The following is a 19,615-nucleotide window of genomic DNA, read 5'->3' on the forward strand; positions in this document are numbered from 1 at the left end:
ATAATAAAAATCATAAATGGAAAAAATGATGTCAAACATCTTTGCCACACACCGGTCGTAATGGACTTTGATGTTTCAGAGCCAGAGGAGGCTCAAGTGGATGCCAAAGCTTTGGACATGCAATTTGCTCAAAGCACTCCAGCAGTCAGAAAGCCAGTACATTATGGAGACACTTTAAAAATAAAAATAAAATTTGTTATGTTTATGTGCAACTGAAAATATGGATGGTTTGTTAGGACCTTCAGAAATTATATTGAAAGTTTACGTTTTAAGAATGTGGAGAAAAAAATAAAATAAAAAAACTATATTGTAATGTTATTTGTAGATTTATGTTGCCATAATAGAAAAGAAAGCTTTTTATGTTAGTCAGGCTGAAGACTAAAGTAAGAATTCTAAACAAAGGGAGGGATGTAGTATAGTTGATTAGATAGTGTATTTTTCATTATTAATTTATTTTCACTGTATTGTGTATTTTCATTATATTGTTAAGCACCTTCTATTGCAATTTTGCATGAAAGTCGCTATATAAAATAAATAATAATAATAATAATAATAATAAATAAATAAAACCTTATGGTTAGATAGCTTCCTCAAAAACAGTCAGTAAATAGACTGGTTTACACTGCAGCTGTACATCATGATTGTTGTGTCATATCAATAATGCATTTAGCTGATTCATATGAAAACCATTCTAAATGTTATGTGAAAATCATCACGTTTCATAACATAATACATAATGGTGACAATATTTAACATTTTATCATGATAAAACATACAATATCATGATGACGAATATGTACTGAAAGTGGTTTATATTCCTCAATAAAATAGTTGCATCTTTCCTTAAACATACTTCCGACATAGCTTTAACAACAACACAACTCATTTGCACTTTGCATGAGCTCTAGTGGAAGAGAAGTGATTTCTGGAGTACATTCCAACTGAGCTCAATGTAAAACATAGGTGTGCTGTAAACCACAGGTGCTGACGACACAGTGGTCACGATTACGCAGCTGTCAATCTAAATTCTTTGTGTGTGTCTCAGTTGGGTTCAGACCGCAAAACTAATGGTAAGCTAGTTGACAACAATAGCCCCATCATCATCCTGATCTTCTGGAGTCTATGGTTAGTCTATGAATTGGAGAATGGTAACATTTCACCAGCCCCAATCCTCAGCTGTTTACCAAAAAGAATACTTTAAATAAACATTACACAAAGTGAATATGAAGAAGAAGAGAACAGGAATAATCAGATACATTCTCTCCTCAAAGGGAAGCAAAAAGGCAAATTCTAAATTACAGTAGGCTAGTTATATTTGCTCATTTTTTAAAATGACACTCCACTTAAATGCAGCTCCATCTCAAGACCCAGGCCATGACTCATGTGTAGAGGGCCAAATGATAGTTATTCACGCTGGAGGCAACATAATGACTGTTAAATTGGGTAAGCCAAAGCATTAGCAAATCCCACAAGATGTAGACAACTCAACACGACACAGAAAAAACTGCTATTCATTTATTTCAGAATTAAATATTGGTGTTTATTTGCTTGAAAATGAAATCATTTTCTATATTTTGAAGATCATTTAGGTAAACTAAATTAGCATGCAAAGTTAATGAGTACAAAGTCCATGTCTGCTTTCAAGATGACTCAGCTCAACTCTTCTTTGTTCCCTTATTTGTTCCTTGACGGCATTTCAGAATCTGAGGAGGACAAATACTGATATTAAAGAGGAACTATAGCGGAAAAAACTACTTTTCCTGTTAATAGCCATCTACATGGCATTGGTAGTAGTCATATACATAGAATGTAGTCACACAATTGGCCAAAAAAGTGTAAAAAAAAGATAACTTTGGACATAAAACCAGTATTTTCATGTTAGCCTACACCAAGTCAGTCAGAGAACGGACCGTGATTTAAGGAGGCTTGTGCTTTCCTAAACAAATTTGAAGACACCTCCAAGAAAGACATTCAGTTTTATTTTTGGCAAAATGAGCCAGTGGAGTCACTCTTTAAAAACAGGGTTAACAGAGTTCATGGCCTACAAATGGCACAGTACATTTTAGTAGGCCTACCTTCTCAGCGATATGGCTACGGCTTTAAATTCAATACCATTGACCTCTGTTTACCTTTGAGCCTTGATAAAAGAAAACTCCCATGTTCGTAATTCAATGCATCATAACAAGATACAATGTTACGGAAACAAACCACCTTGCTGCCAGCTTTGGTCTCTCCAACACAATATTCAATACAAATGGATAACATAACAAAATCAAAACATGAGACGCTCCCCTTGACAAAAAAAAAGCAGTGGGGTTTAGGAATTCTTTCCTAAATCAGGCCACTTTCCCCTGGTCTGTGACAGGCTCACCTGATTTGCGTGATTGTGCAGGGACGGGGTCACTTATGACCGAGAAGCAACCAAAGCAAGAGTGTTCAGGTGTCTTACTGAGGTCAGTGGTCCCCCTTCTCCTACGCAGCTGGATTGCGTTGATGCGCAGGATTTTGTTATCCTGAGGAGTAAAGCTTTATTTATATAGCGCTTTTCGTACATGAAATGCAGGACAACAAACTGATTTGACTTAACAATTAATTGTAATAATATGCACATCAAGTATAATATGAAGGTATGTACAGCATATCCCAGGGGAATGAGGCTATTGCCATTAATCATGATTATATCATCCAGTAACATTACAGTAACTTTTCTATTTGGGAGACCCTAAGTGGCAAATTCATGAAATGTATGCACAACAGAATTTGATTCACACAACTTTTAACACCACCCATTTAACAGATCCATTGCTAGGTGTCTTGTGGTATCTAAAAAGTTTGTATTTTTAATTTACCTTTAAATCATAACAAAGCAAAAACACCCAAGAAACCTTCAACCTTACCTGAGGTGATCCGAGTATTCCGCCAGCTGTTTCTATGGGCACAGATTGTGTTGCAATTATTGCAATAGCGAAAACAACCAATACCATTGATATCTTCTTCATTGTCTCTTCTGTCAGTGCGACTAGCTAAGTGTGAAATCTATGTTGAAGACCAGCTTGACAAGTCTATTAAAGCTGGGTGGGACCTGTGCTTTTCCTGTTTGTGGCAAAGGGCTCAGCACTGTGGTTGTAGGGGGGCTGGAGTTCAATGAGTCGGTAATTAATTAAATAGCAGGTGCAACTACATTTACAAGTCAAATAATATCCGCAGGCAGTAATTGGTAGTCAGGGTTGGTTTACCTTGTATTTACAGATAACAAATGTACAGTCTGGCTAAATCTGTGGATGATGAAACATGACAGCAACAACCACAAATTACCCACTGTAACTATTACTAAAAGCCACACAGAAACTTGCCAATGAAGTGTACATTCCTAAACCACTACGTTTCTACGTAATTGGTGTCCTCTCTACAATCTGTGCTGTCTGTCTGATTACAAGGTCTTACAAGGACAATACATGTTCTTAAAAGAATTAAGGCTATACTATTGGTTATTATTGATTATAAGACACTTTCTGGCTTTAGGACACATTGCAAGCAATATGAGACTAGTTCTTGGTATGTCACTCTGAGCTTGTTATAGATGACAGCTATTGTATTTATAGATATCCACACAGCCCTTGTTGGTTGTTAAATATGCAATATATGAGTCACTATTATGAGAAGCAAAATATGCATTCACTGGGCTACTATTGGGCCCTACTACATGTTAACTAAATTGCATAAATCATATGATGTACAATAAATTGCAATATAGTAATGAATATCACGCCACCACAACTAGCAACTTTTCCCAAATATACAGTATCTGATGCCTTTTCACATTAGTACTACATATTGCAATTTGCAGCTTTAAACCATCAATGTTGTAGGCCTGGTGTATTAAGACGTCGGCGGGAGTGGGCGGACATAGCAACCGTGACGTCATGTTCCCGAGAACAATTTTTTATTATTTATTTTTTTGTGTGTGAAATGACCATTGTGACACCTTTGCCATGACTTTAATGACAACAAATCTAGTGCGGCATATTTGAGACTTTCAAAAACACTCTATACTCCCAACAGTTTGGATTTGAAGATAAACAATTACTATGAGGATTTCATGTTTTCCTTTTCAGATTGCTTTCCCCATTTAGAAATAACAGCTATTGGTGTCTGATAAGAGTTGTCACTAGGGATGCTCCGATCTGGATTTTTGGGGCCGATACCGATCACCGATTTGTTTCCTCAAGATCAACCGATACCGATTTTTTTTTAAATACATAACTGACTGGATAGCCTAAATATTTTTTGCTTTTTAGACAAAAGTTTTGATCCATTAGGCATCAAGCAAACGCAGACCCATTTTTATGGCATAGTAAAGGTCTGGCCTATCACCCAGTTAGGGCCTGAAGCCCAAGTCAGTCGATATGGCTGTATAAAAGACATCATAAACGTGGCCTTCATGGTTATACTGTTACGTCCTCCTATGTTTTCTGTTCAGTTATCTGTCTTCCCCAGGAAAAAAAAAAAAAAAAAAAAAAACGGTTTTTGCGATCGGCCATTTTTGCCGATCACCGATCGAGTCATTTGGAGTGAAATCGGCCGATTTAAATCGGTGGCCGATAAATCGGAGCATCCCTAGTTGTCACTGCAAGTCAAGGAAGCCAGTATTGGGCTGAGAAATCAGAAAGAAACTATCATAAACATTTCCAAAACTTAGCCAATAAACAACAGTTTGTAACATTATCCAAAAGAAGAAAAACACTGGTGTGCTCAGCAATCACAAACGGCCTGTTAGGCCAAGGAAAGCGTTTAGAGTAGATGAACACTCACCATAATTAAGAAAAACACTCAAATGGTTGTTCCACATCAGGAACACTCTCCAGGAGGTAGGAATGAATGTGTCATGAATGTGTCAGACTCCACAGACTTCACTAACAGAACTACAGAGGTGTAAACCACTAGTTAGGAACATAAACCGAATAACCAGATTACAGTTTGCTAAAAATTACCTAAACGAGCCTGCAGAGTTCTGGAAAAAGGTCTTGTGGACAGATGATTCTGAAGTGTGCAGAAACATCTTAAGTACCAGCAAATTCTGCCAATCTTATTGGACGGCGCTTCATCATACAGCAAGACAATGGCCACAAACATACTGCCATAGCATCTACTAGGGAGTTTTTCAGGGCCAAAGGTAGAACGTTCTAGAGTGGCCAAGTCAATCACCAGATTTAAATCCAATTGCATTTAATTTGCTAAAGATGGAACATAAGGCAAAAAGACCTCAAAACAAAAAACTGAAGATGGCTGCAGTACTGGCCTGGCAGAGCGTCACCAGAGAATACACCCGGGGCCAGTTTCACAGACAAGGCTTAAGCCTAATCCTGGACTAAAAAACATCTTCAATGGAGATTTTACATTGAAAGTGTGATTTAGTCCAGGACTAGGCTTAAGCCTTGTCTGTGAAACCGGCCCCCAGTGTCTGGTAGGGTCAGTGGGTCGCAGACTTCAGGCAGTTATTGGATTGTCGACCAAATACTAAACATGAGTGCTTTATTTGGACATTCAAAATCATAGAATGTCCAAATAAAGCACTCGTGTTTAGTATTTGGTCAACACTTTTGGAGCCCTGAAATAGGGGAAGTATGTTTAAACAATTTAGTATTTTATAAATGGTGAAACCAATCTCAAAGAAAAAAACAATTAATTAAAGCTGAGAATCTCTACTTTGACCCCATAGTAATTGTTTGATTTCAAATCCAAACTGTTGAGTTAGTATAGAGCTAAAAGAAGACAAAAAGGTTCCCCTTTCCACTGTTTATGGAGGGCACTGTACTGTATCATCATTTCCATTTGATTATTCAGTTTTGCAATAAATGTTTTACGTTCATGTCGCACAATCATCACACACTTCTGTCTGCAGGAGATGGTCCTCCTGAAAGTCCAATGTGGTACACATTTTTTTTATCTTGAAATAATGTTTTATACATACAGTAAATGATTCAAATGGGACATAGGCATAGCCATCAGAGTGGGCCTGAAGAGAAAACGATATGCTATAGTACCCTTCAATTCAAATGAAACAAACTGACATTTGATTGGCAGAAGAGTCTTTAGTTTCTTTTGACTGTATCTCTCCTGTCAACATAGAGGTAGGTTTAAAAACATAAAAATAAAGATACAAAAAAAAAAACTGGTCCACATTTTGGAAACAATCAATTTTAAGTGTACAATATTCATGATAGTAGTACTAAAAACGTACAGTTAATAAATCAAGCTAGAAATGGTCAAGTTACTTTGTAACGAAAAAAGTACAACCAATAATAAATACAATTTTATGACCAGTACCAAAAATCTGAGTAGTAAAAATACTGCAACCACAACTGGAAGTTAATACAAAATATATATAATGTAAATGTGTAATATATTACCATAACATCCTCAGAAATGTTCAATAATGGTAAAACAGTATAATCGATATTTCAAATTCACAGTAATTAATTCCAAATTAAAGTTGTCAGAATCATGACAGAATGTAAGTCAGAACAGTCGAGAAAGCAATATTACATTTTACTGTACAATCCATGTTCAATTATGTAATTCCATAATTCATTCTAAAAAATAGCTTACCACTTCCTTAAAGGGGGTTTAAATATTCCTAAATGAAGATTCCTAAGAGGATTCCTCAGAATGTTACTGGAATGCTTCCTTTGTTTTTTTGTCATCCTATAGTTTTGTTATTGTTGATTTTCCACAGGAAGAGGCTTGCCACCTCTGAACAACACCAGTGGCTATCATTTTTCCACTCAGTTTTCCACTAAACACCCTTTAGAAGGAAATTAAGTTCAAATTCAATGACATTGAGTCACCTGACTAAGCTGAGCTCAGCAGTATATTCCAAGAGTACTTCCATACCATGATAACAAAGATGGTAGGGCACTTTGACTTGGTATTTAGTTTTTAGTTGAACAACGTTGAGGGGTTAGCTAGTTGCTGCATCAATACACAAGGTACATGAGGTGTCGCAACTTGAATTAGCCCAAAGACCATTTCACCACTGTGCACCACTGCATTTACCCCTTCTGCAGGGAACCTTTTTTCCCACTAATATAATAATAATTGTAATGAATTATCCAGTCGGAATAATGGTTTTTCTCCCAAAACAGAAATACATTTTAACCATCTTGATGATTAATTTATACAATCATAAGTACACAACACTTCCAGTTCAGAGAAAACCGTGCAACCAAAACATATCCCCATTCAACTGCCCAGACAAGTATGTGGCTGCACTTGTTTTACAAACACAGAGTGGCTGCTCTATTTTTATGCAACAGAGCCCTCTGTTGCACCAAGTCATAAGTACATTTCTACTCAGCATCATTCAAATTGCCTCACTCTCTCTTGCAAGCTGTTCCTTCGTTTATGATAGCAAAATGTTTTAGGCTCTCATACAATATCTGACATCAACATTGAATAACCTGATCGACCAGTCCACAATATTCACTATCAATCCCCCTCTACCTCCACCACCACCTATTTCACTGCTTAATTCTGCAGAACTACTGGTTCATCCTCTCCCAATGGCAGTTACAGATAGAAGCCTTAAGCTCTGCTACCAGGATAATAATCTCTGGATGACTCAACCCAGCCTCTGCATCCATATTCTCTACGTCACGAAACCTCCCAATGGTACATTGGCTGAACCAGGCTTATAGAAAACAAAAGCATGGTTTAAACTGTAGAACCTAGCGTGTGGAACATAGAGGAGTTGCCTCATTTGTTAATTGAAGTTCTGTCACCCAAAATATGAAAGAAAACTAAAAGTTCAAAACCTATAACTTTTGATTGTGGAGTTAGGCAGGCAGAAGGGGTATGCAACCTACTCCAACCCCACCCTCATGGCAAACCATCGGTGTCATGAATGTCCAGCGGTTGGTTTCAGCATCGTACATCTCTACAGAACTCAGGTTGGACTGTCCATCGTAGCCTCCCACAGCGTAAAGCCTGCCACAGTTCGCTACCAGTGAGACTCGGCTGCGCCGCGTGTTCATGGCCACTAGGTGGCTCCACTGGTCCGTCACCGAGCTGTACAGTTCCGCCCCACTGAGAAACCCAGAGCCGTCGTAACCCCCAGCAACATACAGCTGGCTGCCTAGGGCTGCAGCACCGTGACGGCAGCGCTTGTTCATCATCCCAGCAACAGGGTGCCACAGGGCCGTATGCTGGTTGTAATACTCCACCTGTAGGATGGGAGGTATAATGGCAGTAAATCCCAGTGTCAGTGTCATGGCCATCTAGTCTATTACACTATCACATGGTTTGCTTTCCAATGATAACCTTCTGGCCCATTGGGTTCCTGTAGCTTTAACCCTAAATGTGTTATAATAATATATATTTTTTTTTTAGCTATTACATTTCTTCAAATGTAGCTATTATTTTTATCCATAAGACTCCATCTACAAGATCTTATGAATTTGTTTTTAAAAAGTGTTACTGAACGTCCGAGTACTCTGCACACCCCAACCAGATAGACCAAACAAGTACTTTTATGAATTTGTTTTTGTTTTCCGCATCCGATCATGATAACGTTTTTTGGGGTGTTATTATCTGTAATCTGAAAAAAGCTTTAGATGCCGCAGCTCACAGTTTTTAGTTTACCAATAGTTTCTATCATCTTCTACAGTTTATATGAGTATTGTAAACAGCTTTCATATTCTCTGATCACGGGTATCATCGGGTCACAAATATAAAGCCCCAGTTAACGGAACCCGATGCAAGTATTGCCATATCAGCACACACCTAGCATCCTGTAGTCATGTGGCAAAGCCATTCTCTGTACGACAGGCGTATACAAAATAATGTTCTGACCGTGTTGAAAATCTGTAAACCATCATGGCCGCCCGATACGAAAATCCTTCCATCGAAAACAGTAACCCCAGCTGCACTGCGACTCGCACTCATCTCTGTCACTACCGTCCACCTGCACAGGGACATCAAGAAAAAAAGCATAATTATGGAAAAAAAATATCACACACAGATCAGGGTTCTATTTGAATTCAGTCTTGGGTGTTCGCAGGGGAAATGGTCCTCACCTGTCAGATTCTGGAGAGTAACATTCTACAGAGTTGAGAGAGGATTTGCCATCATAGCCTCCGCAGACGTATATATGCCCGTCCACGACAACTGTTCCCATTGCACTGCGTTCAAGGAGAATGGAGAGACTCAACAGCAAAGTACATTTTGTTTTTGTCGGCCCGTAAACCAAACCAAATATGTCCCTTTAAACTGCTTACACAATGTTCCTTGTTTACAGTAGGAAGCATATATATTTTAGGAGGAGCATATTACATTTTTGTGTATAAATAAAACATTTATAATGGCAACAGGGACACACAGAGAATAACGAACATTGTTTATTAAGGCTGAGTCCATGTTGTCTTCTACACAGATACACAGATTATTAGGGAAAGGGCAGGAACCCTAAACTTGGCACAGTGACAGACAGCCTTAGGCCACACCTTATACTAGATATTACCCTAACTGACCTAATGGTGGCGCTGTAACAAACGCTCTAACTTGCAAATCCATAAAGGTTCAGTGGTTCACGCTTGAAGTCTGTAATTTTCAGAACATGTCTGCCATAGTGAGCGGAGACTTGACAAGCAAGTTATTCGATCCCCTCTGTTTATATGAAAAACTGATGTTCAACCCAAAACGTACTCATCCAAGACCGTAAGACCGAATAACAGCCCACAGTGCATCAACGTACTACTGTGAACAACAGTACATGGACATTGTCATATCTTGCTATGTTACTGTGATATCTGTCAAAATAATTGTAGAATATTTTCAACATAATTATGATACCATATGAATTTTATCTAAAAAAAACAAATGTGAACCATAATAGTAATTCGAAGGTTTTGTAAAATGTTTAACATTTTTATAGACCTGCAGGAGGACAAGCAGTGTCTGTGTTGTACAAAGCCTTGAGTCATTCTTACCTGCGTTGACTGTTCATACTAGCAACACGTGCCCATGTGTCTGTTTCTGGGTTATAGACCTCCACTGTGCTTAGCCGCGATTGTCCGTCATATCCTCCGATGGCGTAAAGCATCCCGTTGACAACTGCCACACCCACTCGACTTCTCGCAGTACTCAATGGCTGACACCGTTCCCAACAATTTCCAATGGGGTCAAACACTTCAACTACATTTAACGAGTCACCTGGATGCAAGAATACAACATTTCAACCACACACAACATTTCAACCGCACCTATATTAAATATATATATACATTCGCTAACCCAGGCGAGAGAGCTCAACATTCATCCCACCAAGTGAGAAAGCATTTAGTGTGCTGTTTGCAGTTTTCTTTACCCCAATGGGAGAAACGTTCTGTACTAGTCACCATTTTTGTTCCCTCAATCTCTTCCATGTTATAATGTCATGCTTCACCTCTAGATTTCTGTTATGCTAGGTAACAAAAAAAAGTGTTACCTGCACTATTTAATCCACCAACTGCGTATATGAGCCCTGCGATTGAGGTGCAGCATCTTTGCCGGGTCTTAAAGGCAGGCAGGTGAGGACGGCGCTCTGGCATCAGGTGGAAATCCTTTGCTTCGTCAACGAGATCCCTTTTGGACAGAACACACAAGATTGACAATGTATGAGGTTTGCAGTTTTCAAAAACGTATTAGCAGTCAAATTGCATGGAAGCCACTTGTAACTAATGTCGATTTTTTTTTAACACAATATTTACAGTATCCCTTCAGATCTGTGGGTAGTGTCTAGAGTTTGGATGTGGCTGTAAATGAGGCCAGAACAGAGCATGTGAGCGGAGTAGAGCACCAGAGGAGCGGGGGTATTGTGTCTGGAGCGTGGAGCGCATTTTGAAATAGTCGGAGTGTTGGCTTTTTCTTCTGGTTTCACCTTCACTAGTTAAATATGATCCGGTTTCACCTTCACTAGTTAAATATGGTCCGGTTTCACCTTCACTAGTTAAATATGATCTGGTTTCACCTTCACTAGTTAAATATGATCTGGTTTCACCTTTACTAGTTAAATATGGTCCGGTTTCACCTTCACTAGTTAAATATGGTCCGGTTTCACCTTCACTAGTTAAATATGATCTGGTTTCACCTTCACTAGTTAAATATGATCTGGTTTCACCTTCACTAGTTAAATATGATCTGGTTTCACCTTCACTAGTTAAATATGATCTGGGAGTGTAAACAAATCCTTGTGAGCAAGGAGCAGTTTTTCCGACCTCTTAACTCGACTCAAATGTTCTGGCCCAGAAAGTCAGTCAATTACCTGCATTTGTGGCAGCATCGCACTAGTTCATCCTGCTGAACGCGATCTGCTAGGAAATGGGGCCGACAGAGGGGCAGGCGGGTCTTGGAGAGCAATTCAGGCAACCGTGGTTCCCGCTCCTCACGTTCGTGCCTTACCCATGCCAGAACAGCTTCAAACACCTGGTATGGGGAAGTAGAGAAGTGGAGGGTCAATAATGCCCTGACCTAGGAACACAACACTCCATCCTTTCCTCCGTAGCTGATGAGTGTAATTTACGATTATAAGAAATCTGAGTTTAAGTTTGTCAATATTTTTTATTTATTGTACAGTAATATTGTACTGACTATATTCCATTAAAATGAGACCAGTTGTATGGTTCATAGAGGTAGGCGGTATACCGTTTTATGGATTAATCCACTACCTTCAACACCGGTTTTGCTCCTCTCCTCGTAACTCACACAGATTGTATGCCAACAGACTAGTTCCTAAGTTTAACATGAATATCAGACTTACTGACAACATTCAAACATTAGCTCTCTGACACACAGTACAAAATAACATAGAATAGGCGGGAGGACTTCCAGCTCAGCACAACATGGCGCAAGTTGCATGCTAGGAGTCTACTTTTCTGAACGCCGTTAGGCACTCTTTTTACAGCTTAAGTTTTATGTAACATTTATGTAACTTTAACACAGTTACTTTTGGTTTTCGTAATTAAGGACGAAACGTCTTTTAGTCACACTCACAGCCTGTGGCAGCATATCCACTATGCAAACAGATTTCGGGGGACTCCGTGTCTACACTTTTGATAGAAGCTTTCACTTGAGAAGGAGCCGCTTGTGGACAGAGCCCACCATCCTCTGATGCCCAAACCCTAACCCGGTGACCGTTCCCCCCCCACGCTAAGCGAAGCTGCACTATTACACAGACTGTGCCGATATCCTCAGGAAGGCGGGAGAGCTACAACGGATGAAGTTGCGGAACATGACCGTCTCCGTCTTTCCAGACCACACCGCCAAGACAGCGCGGGATCGCGCTTGCCTTCAACGACGTCCGTCGTCAAATATACGATATCAAGGGAGTCAGGTTCGGTCTTCTTCACCCAGCCTGGCTGCGCATCACCTACAGAGGTGTGCAGTGGGACTTCACGTCGCTAGGGGAGGCATGAGACATTCATCAGGTCGATATCCAAGAGACTGCCCCGTTTTTGGTGATACGAGTTACGGCACCATATTTTTCAAGTTTGATCCATGTCTCCCAGTGAGTTAATCAACATAGCATACCATAAGACGCTTTGTCTTACCGTTCCCACCAGGGCATTGGCTGTTTAATGAGAACACTACGTTTTTGAGTATTATTTGCACTATTTAAGATATTTGGTAATATGGTTGAGTTATTCTCACATATTGTATCACCATTACACAATATATCACTCCAACCGGAAAAATATGACAATATGTACATACTGAATAACTCAAATAATTAGATTACCAAAAATCCTCGATTAGAACTGTGTGCCTTGGGTATTGTGTTTTTATTTATTTTTGCTGGTACGTTTTTAGAGAAAGTGCCGAACATTTTTGAAAAAAAATTCTAAACTGGAAAGTTATTTAAAAACAAATCTGGTTCTAATCATAGACATAGGTTTATGGTTCTAAGGTGCAACGGCTATAGCCTACGTTAGGTATTATTTTCTCAATCTAGTTTGATTAAAAAAGAATTCCCAATAAAGCAATAAAAAAAATATACAGTGTTCTCGCAAGTATCGACAGAATAATTGATTACCAAAATACTCAATAGTTGCAGCCCTATACTGTATACATCGATATAAGATGCATCGCCCTCATATATCGAGCATCACTGACCTGTTCTTCTGCTTTGACATTCAGCTCGTCACAGCCCACCAGCTCCAAGACTTCCTCTGGCTGGAGACTAAGGAACTCTTCAGAAACTGACACCTCCACAAAGTGCTGGTGGACAAAACTGTTGGCAGCGTCATACAGTGTGGTGCACATCATGGTCTCTGCAAACTGCCGCACACCCAGACAGTTCTTAGGATGAAGTCTGGGATGAAATAAAAGAGGAAGAGAAAGTCACTCTGAAACTACACTGCAAATCGTCACGTTGTTTTCCTTCCTTTCGTGTTGTTTTTAGTTGTTTTCACACTAGAAGCATAAAAACAGGTAGGACATTAAAAGCACAAGCCACTTCGTGAGTTTGGAAAACTTCAGACGCATTCAGAAACACTAGACATAGACTTGACATGTATATAAAAGTCACTTGTAACCCGGGTGTAGCCTGTCTAAGTACAGCCGTTTCCACTGCCATAATGTGTGTGAACTAGGGGTGGGCATCGACGATCGATAATTGATCGATAATTGATCGATAAGGATCTTGGTCGATCACAAAATAAAACATTTGGTCGATCACAAAAAAAAAAAAAAAATTTTTTTTTTTTTTTGTGATCGACCAAAATGTTTTATTTTGTGATCGACCAAGATCCTTATCGATCAATTATCGATCGTCGATGCCCACCCCTAGTGTGAACGTGTGTGTGAGAACACACCTGTCCTGGAGGAAGGAGCAGCAGGCGTCCTTCACATTCTGCAGTTGTAGAAAGCTGGCTCCGATGAGAAGAGACTGGACGTTCTGTTGGTCGATGGCCACGTGACCGTTATACGCAAAGTTTATCAAGGCTTCGAGTGCACTGCAAAGGGGGGGAGGGGGGGGGGGGAACAAAGGAGACAGGTTAGTTACAACACAATGTAGGTACTGGACACATTATGGCCCCATCCATAAACAACCCCCTGGTCCTTTCTTCCTAGGCACTTCTGGGTCCTCTCACCCTCGGTACTTATCTCAAGAAGGATTAGTGTTTCTCAACCCTCTCCTTGGGGCGCCCCAGCCGCTCCACATATTTGATCTGTTCCACCACCAGCACACCTGACTCAACTAATCAAGTACAAACCATAATTGCTTTGTACTTGATTAGTTGAATCAGGTGAGCTGGTGGTGGAACAGATCAAATATGTGGAGCGGCTGGGGCGCCCCGAGGAGAGGGTTGAGAAACACTGGCACTCAGGCTAGTGGAGGTAGAAATTGGAGGACATTGTAATGCAGGAAGGACACATGGCATTTGATACTATTCCTTATTCCATTCCATGCATTACCTACCATGAGCCCGTCCTCAGATTTCTACCTCCACTGGATTGGATAAGTGAATAGGTAGATAGCTATAAGCGATACAGAAAATGCTTCCACCAAGCTTATCAGAGGGGACAGTGGAGCTACTACCGTATTGCTAACCATCCAGTCCCTTTAGATCTACACAAGTGCCTACTGAGTATGGGCTACGGGTTGTTTTTGGACAGGCCCATTCATTTTGTAAGTGCGTGTGTGCAGGTACATTACCTAGGGTCCATGCCCTGCATGACGATCTCATCTTGCTTGCACTCCACCATGTCGTTGGTGAACATGGCATGGAAGTACGGGATGGAAGCAGCAAGCACAATCCTGTGGGCGCTGAACTTGTGATCTCCAACCTAAAGTATAGGTAAGAGGTGTTCTGAGAGTCATTAAATCAGGTTTGTACTTAGAAGGATATAACTTTGTCCCCAGACTATTGCATACAGTGTATGTAGGCCTGGAATAACACTTGTAGTACCGTGAAGTACCGTGGTAGATCGGAGATGATTGACGCGAAGACAAACTAATGATTACGCATCAGGAGTTCCTTTTGAAGATAATTTCAGTGTTTTACCTGTATTATGTTCCAATACCCAAAATTGAGTGACACTTATTCTAACCGGAGTACTATGCAGCAATGTTGAGAAAACATGCTCAAATTGCCGTGAACGGGGGGGGTAAAGGTTTGTCTCATAAATTTAGAGTAGCTTGCTTTTCCCACTGATCAGGAACACTGGTCTACTATCTGAGAATACGTCACCAGCCCAACTACAGGGGCTTTACTGTAAGGTGCAAATCACTAGTTATCCTCAAAAAGGCTGGTTACAGTTTGCTAAAAGTAGGTCAACCTAAAAAGCCTGCAGAAATCCGGAAAAATATATTGTGGACAGATGATTAATATTATCATGTAATGGAGGAAGGTTAAACAGTGATTGCAAGTGGAAAGTGTGGAGGGAAAAAAAGCCCAAGATGTAGCCTAGCCTACAGCATACCACCCCATCTGTGAAACATGGTGGAGGGGGGTGCTAATGTTAGGGCTGCCACTAGGACTGCCTAACTTAGTCTTAATTGATGATCTAACTGTTGAAAAAAGCAGCAGAATGAATTCTGTAGTATACAGAAACATCTTGCTTAAGTACAAGCAAATGCTTCCAAATTCATGAGATGGCGCTTCATCATACAGTAAGACAATTACACAAAACAACTAGCAACTAGGGAGTTTTTCAGGGCCAGAAAGTGGAAGGTTCTTGACTGGCCACATCAATCTTGCAATTTATGCATGCATTTCATTTACTGATGGTAAGAGGCAAAAACACCTCAAAACAAGCTGCAAGCTGCAGTACAGGCCCAGCAGAGCATCACTAGAGAAGACACCCCAGAGTCTGGTGGGATCAATGGGTCACACACTTCAGGTAGTTAACATGCAAAGGATTCTCGACCAAATACTAAACATGAGTGCTCAATTTCGACATTTGATGAATCTGTCCCATCAGTTTTGGGTACCCTGAAAGAGGGGAACCTTTCATAAAAAATGTTGGGTGATGTATTAAATGGTGAATGTACAGTACACATTCACACAAATACCATCAAATAAGGGCTGAGAATCTCTATTTTGACATCATAGCAGTGTATATCAATGATTACGACACAAACAGATTTTGGTGAGAGAGATCTGTTTTACCCTCAACATTCGCTCGCGACACAAGTAGCCTAATTAGGATATGTTTTCGGTGTCGTCTTGCTGTGTATCTGACGGCTCATGTGTCCGTAGGTTATCTCACATGACAGAGTATATTAGGATGCGGTTGACACCGTAGGACAACTTTGTGCCATAGGAGTCAAGCCCCTCAGCAGCCAAGCTCAGGCTAGAGCAGGGCCATTTGGTTTATGGTCAGGCCCTGGCACATGACGTTCACTCTATCTTCACATCCTCTGTGACTGTTTGCAGTGGCTTCACCGTCATAAGCAGTATTATGATAAGCTGCATCTTAGGGTTTATACACCTAGGTAGTACATCCATCGGTGTTCCATTAATAAGTTTCATCATTAAGACTTCCAGTTTCATCTTTTTTGCGTCTTCAACATAAGAGTCATGAAGTAAGAGATCAATGGAAAGTGGTAGGATCACAATAATGTTCTCATGTTCTCGTGAAATAAGGAAATATTACGTAACAAAAAGTATATTAAAAAAGTAATTTACATATCTGGACTGCATAAGGCACATATAAATGGCCTGTACACAAATATTTGACCAAAGCATAGCTTGATATTTACTACCAAATGTACTCAGCAACACTCCTAGAATCTAACACTAGAGTGAGTTTCAACCATGTGTCATACCAAATGTTGATGGCTTTCTTTCCATTCCATTCATTCATTTATGCATTTTATTTTATTGTGAACATAAAGCTAACAGTGCCCAAATCCTCATTACATGTAATTACGTGACATGTATGTATGTATGTATGTATGTATGTATGTATGTATGTATGTATGTATGTATGTATGTATGTATGTATGTATGTATGTATGTATGTATGTATACACCCAGAATAGATGGGCGGAGTTCTACCGTTGAACGCAGATGCTTCAATCTCTCTACTGTTTTATACTGTATATTTCTATGTATTTTGTATTTTGAATTTTTTGTAACTGTTTTTTAAATTTGTTGTTGTACGGCGACCTTGAGTGCCATGAAAGGCGCCTTATAAAATAAATGCATTATTATTAGTAGTATTACTGTGTTCCCAGACCCTGCGGCCTGTGAGTGACAGCTGTGGATATCACACACACACACACACACACACACACACACACACACACACACACACACACACACAGCTTCACCTGCATCATCAGCTCGCTTTCCCTTCTGGCTTATTAGTCATTCAAATCCTCAATTTTGTCAAAATTGAGTTTTTTACATAATGTGATCCATTAGGTGTTTATTAATGCCTGTGTGGTGTTATTTTTAAAATGTTGACATTTTTGAGATAGTAATTCATAAAATACAAAGGTTCCATCTCACAAAACATAATGGAATGTAAAAACTTTGACGCTCAATATCTCTGAACTGCCCTAAACGGAGATAGAACCTTATCATTCTAAACGGAGATAGAACCTTATCATTCTAAACGGAGATAGAACCTTATCATTCTAAACGGAGATAGAACCTTATCATTCTAAACTCACGAGCTGTGGACATCACTCACACACACAGCTCTACCTGCATCATCAGCTCGCTTTCCCCTCTGGCTTATTTAGTCATTCAAATCCTCCCTGTCTGTCTGTCTCTACCATGACCCGCATGTCCTCCTGCCTGGCCCAGAGTTAAGACACACTCCCAATCCTTTCACATCAGAAGCATGACAAACCTTCTAGAATCTAGATTACATACTCTGAGGCTGGCTGGCTATCTTTCTTGGAGGTGTAGATAGAAATGGTCTGGTTGGCTAAATCGAGGTCCAAACTAGCCATGATGAAACCAAACGCATGACTTCATATTGTACACGTTTATACTTCTAGCTGTATGTCGTAGTTATGGCTAGATTACAACTATAGACATGTAACACATTGACATTCACGCACTGATGACAACGAGCTATTCCTCCCACGTTAGTTACCTAAGCTAGCTAGACTGTTGGTCTGGTCGCTGGCTACGGACATCATTGGCTAAAGCAAGCTAGCTAACTTAGCTGCTAGGTAGCTATTTCATTACAAAAATATTGCGGCTTGGCAACTTTACCTTTAAGGTGACATCGCAGAGTTTCCCTTGTCTTCGTATCTCCTCCATAACGGCATATCCACGACCTGGTAAGTCGTGGACAGAAAAATGCATCAAATCCTCCAGTTCTTCATATATCATATCACCCATCGTCATTGAAGAAAAAGAAAAATAACGAATTTTGAAAACGCGCAGCAAGGGGAAGGAGGAAATGATTGACACGAGACACCGTAGTCGGAATGGTTCACTAATGCATTCGTTTCGGTCTCCCGGGCGACGGCCGGTGGTATTGAATCAGATTCATTCGATTTTCTTGCGGGCGGCGTCCCTCAGGCTAGACATGTGTCCCGGTCAAAGCTGACGACATAAGCAGTAGGGGTGGGTGGGTGGGTGTGTGTGTGTGTGTGTGTGTGTGTGTGTGTGTGTGTGTGTGTGTGTGTGAACATTTTATGGAAATGTAATATTGAATAATATATTGAATAAATTATGCTGCTTATGGAAAAGTGTTACAAATCATTCAAGAGCAAGTTTTTATAAGTAAGTTTATAAGTCGTTTTTATTTTTGTTTAGTCATTTTATTTTTTGGTACCAGAAGTACTGCCCTCTCTGATCCTCATTAGCTGGATTTCCAACCGTATTATTATAACGGACGGATCGGCTCAAGTCATGCTCCTGGGCCAATATAGCCTACTAGGGCTATGTGTGATATAATGGCGCTTTTCCATTGACCAGCACGGCACGGCTCAGCACGGCTCGCCTCGGCACGCGTTTGAACAGTTCTGGGTACGAGACGTTTTCCACTATACAGGAAAGACCCGGGACTGTAGGAGGAGTTACGTGTCATAAGATTCCCCCCCCGCTATACAGATCAGCCGGGCTGGCCCTGTAGTGGAAAAGCGCCATAAGTGTACAACACAACATTAGGAGTTAGTAAATGGCAAAGCACTCTAATGAACTACATTTCCCTTGAGCCTCGCTCCGGAGCTGAGTTTCCTCACAAGCGGGTATTGAACTCACAACCTTCCGCTTACAAACCAGCTGTGCTAGGGTGTTGTAGATGTAGACCATGAGAGTTAACTCCATTGGCAGAGCTGCTGGATCGTTACACCATCCCCTTCGTTCTTGAGAGCGTGCCCCCACGCTTCACTATATCAAGTCCCTCACATGGACAGGCCTCTCTGAAGAATAGAATGTATTGTCATCTTGGTGCATTCTTTTAGCACCAATAGTTCTCGATAAGCACACCTCTGAAAACCTGTAGAACAGAAAACCCACTATTTACTCATTTTCAATGCTGATCTACCCCCCCCCCCCCTAATTTCAGGGTCAGGAACCAATCAAATATGTGTCTATTTGACAATACGTGTCTATTTGATAACTAAAACATCATATAAAGTCAATGATGCTGTTAAAACATCATTTAA

The 19,615-nt window shown here is 40.2% G+C and overlaps 1 protein-coding gene across 1 annotated transcript; it reads right to left on the bottom strand.

The window, feature by feature from the left end:
• Positions 1-7,226: 7,226 nt before the first annotated feature.
• On the bottom strand, positions 7,227-18,347 carry klhl18 (kelch-like family member 18; the record flags this gene model as incomplete). The annotated part of the gene is made up of 10 exons (XM_080542718.1): positions 7,227-8,222; positions 8,851-8,962; positions 9,075-9,179; positions 9,987-10,209; positions 10,484-10,620; positions 11,300-11,460; positions 13,147-13,345; positions 13,848-13,988; positions 14,693-14,823; positions 18,213-18,347. The coding sequence occupies 10 exons, from the start codon at positions 18,345-18,347 to the stop codon at positions 7,836-7,838; spliced, it is 1,731 nt and encodes a 576-aa protein (XP_080398844.1). The 3' UTR covers positions 7,227-7,835.
• Between the last annotated feature and the right edge of the window lie 1,268 nt (positions 18,348-19,615).

This window comes from Nansenia antarctica, assembly GCF_963989245.1.
Source record: "Nansenia antarctica genome assembly, chromosome: 12".
In the NCBI taxonomy this organism is placed as follows: Eukaryota; Metazoa; Chordata; class Actinopteri; order Argentiniformes; family Microstomatidae; genus Nansenia; species Nansenia antarctica.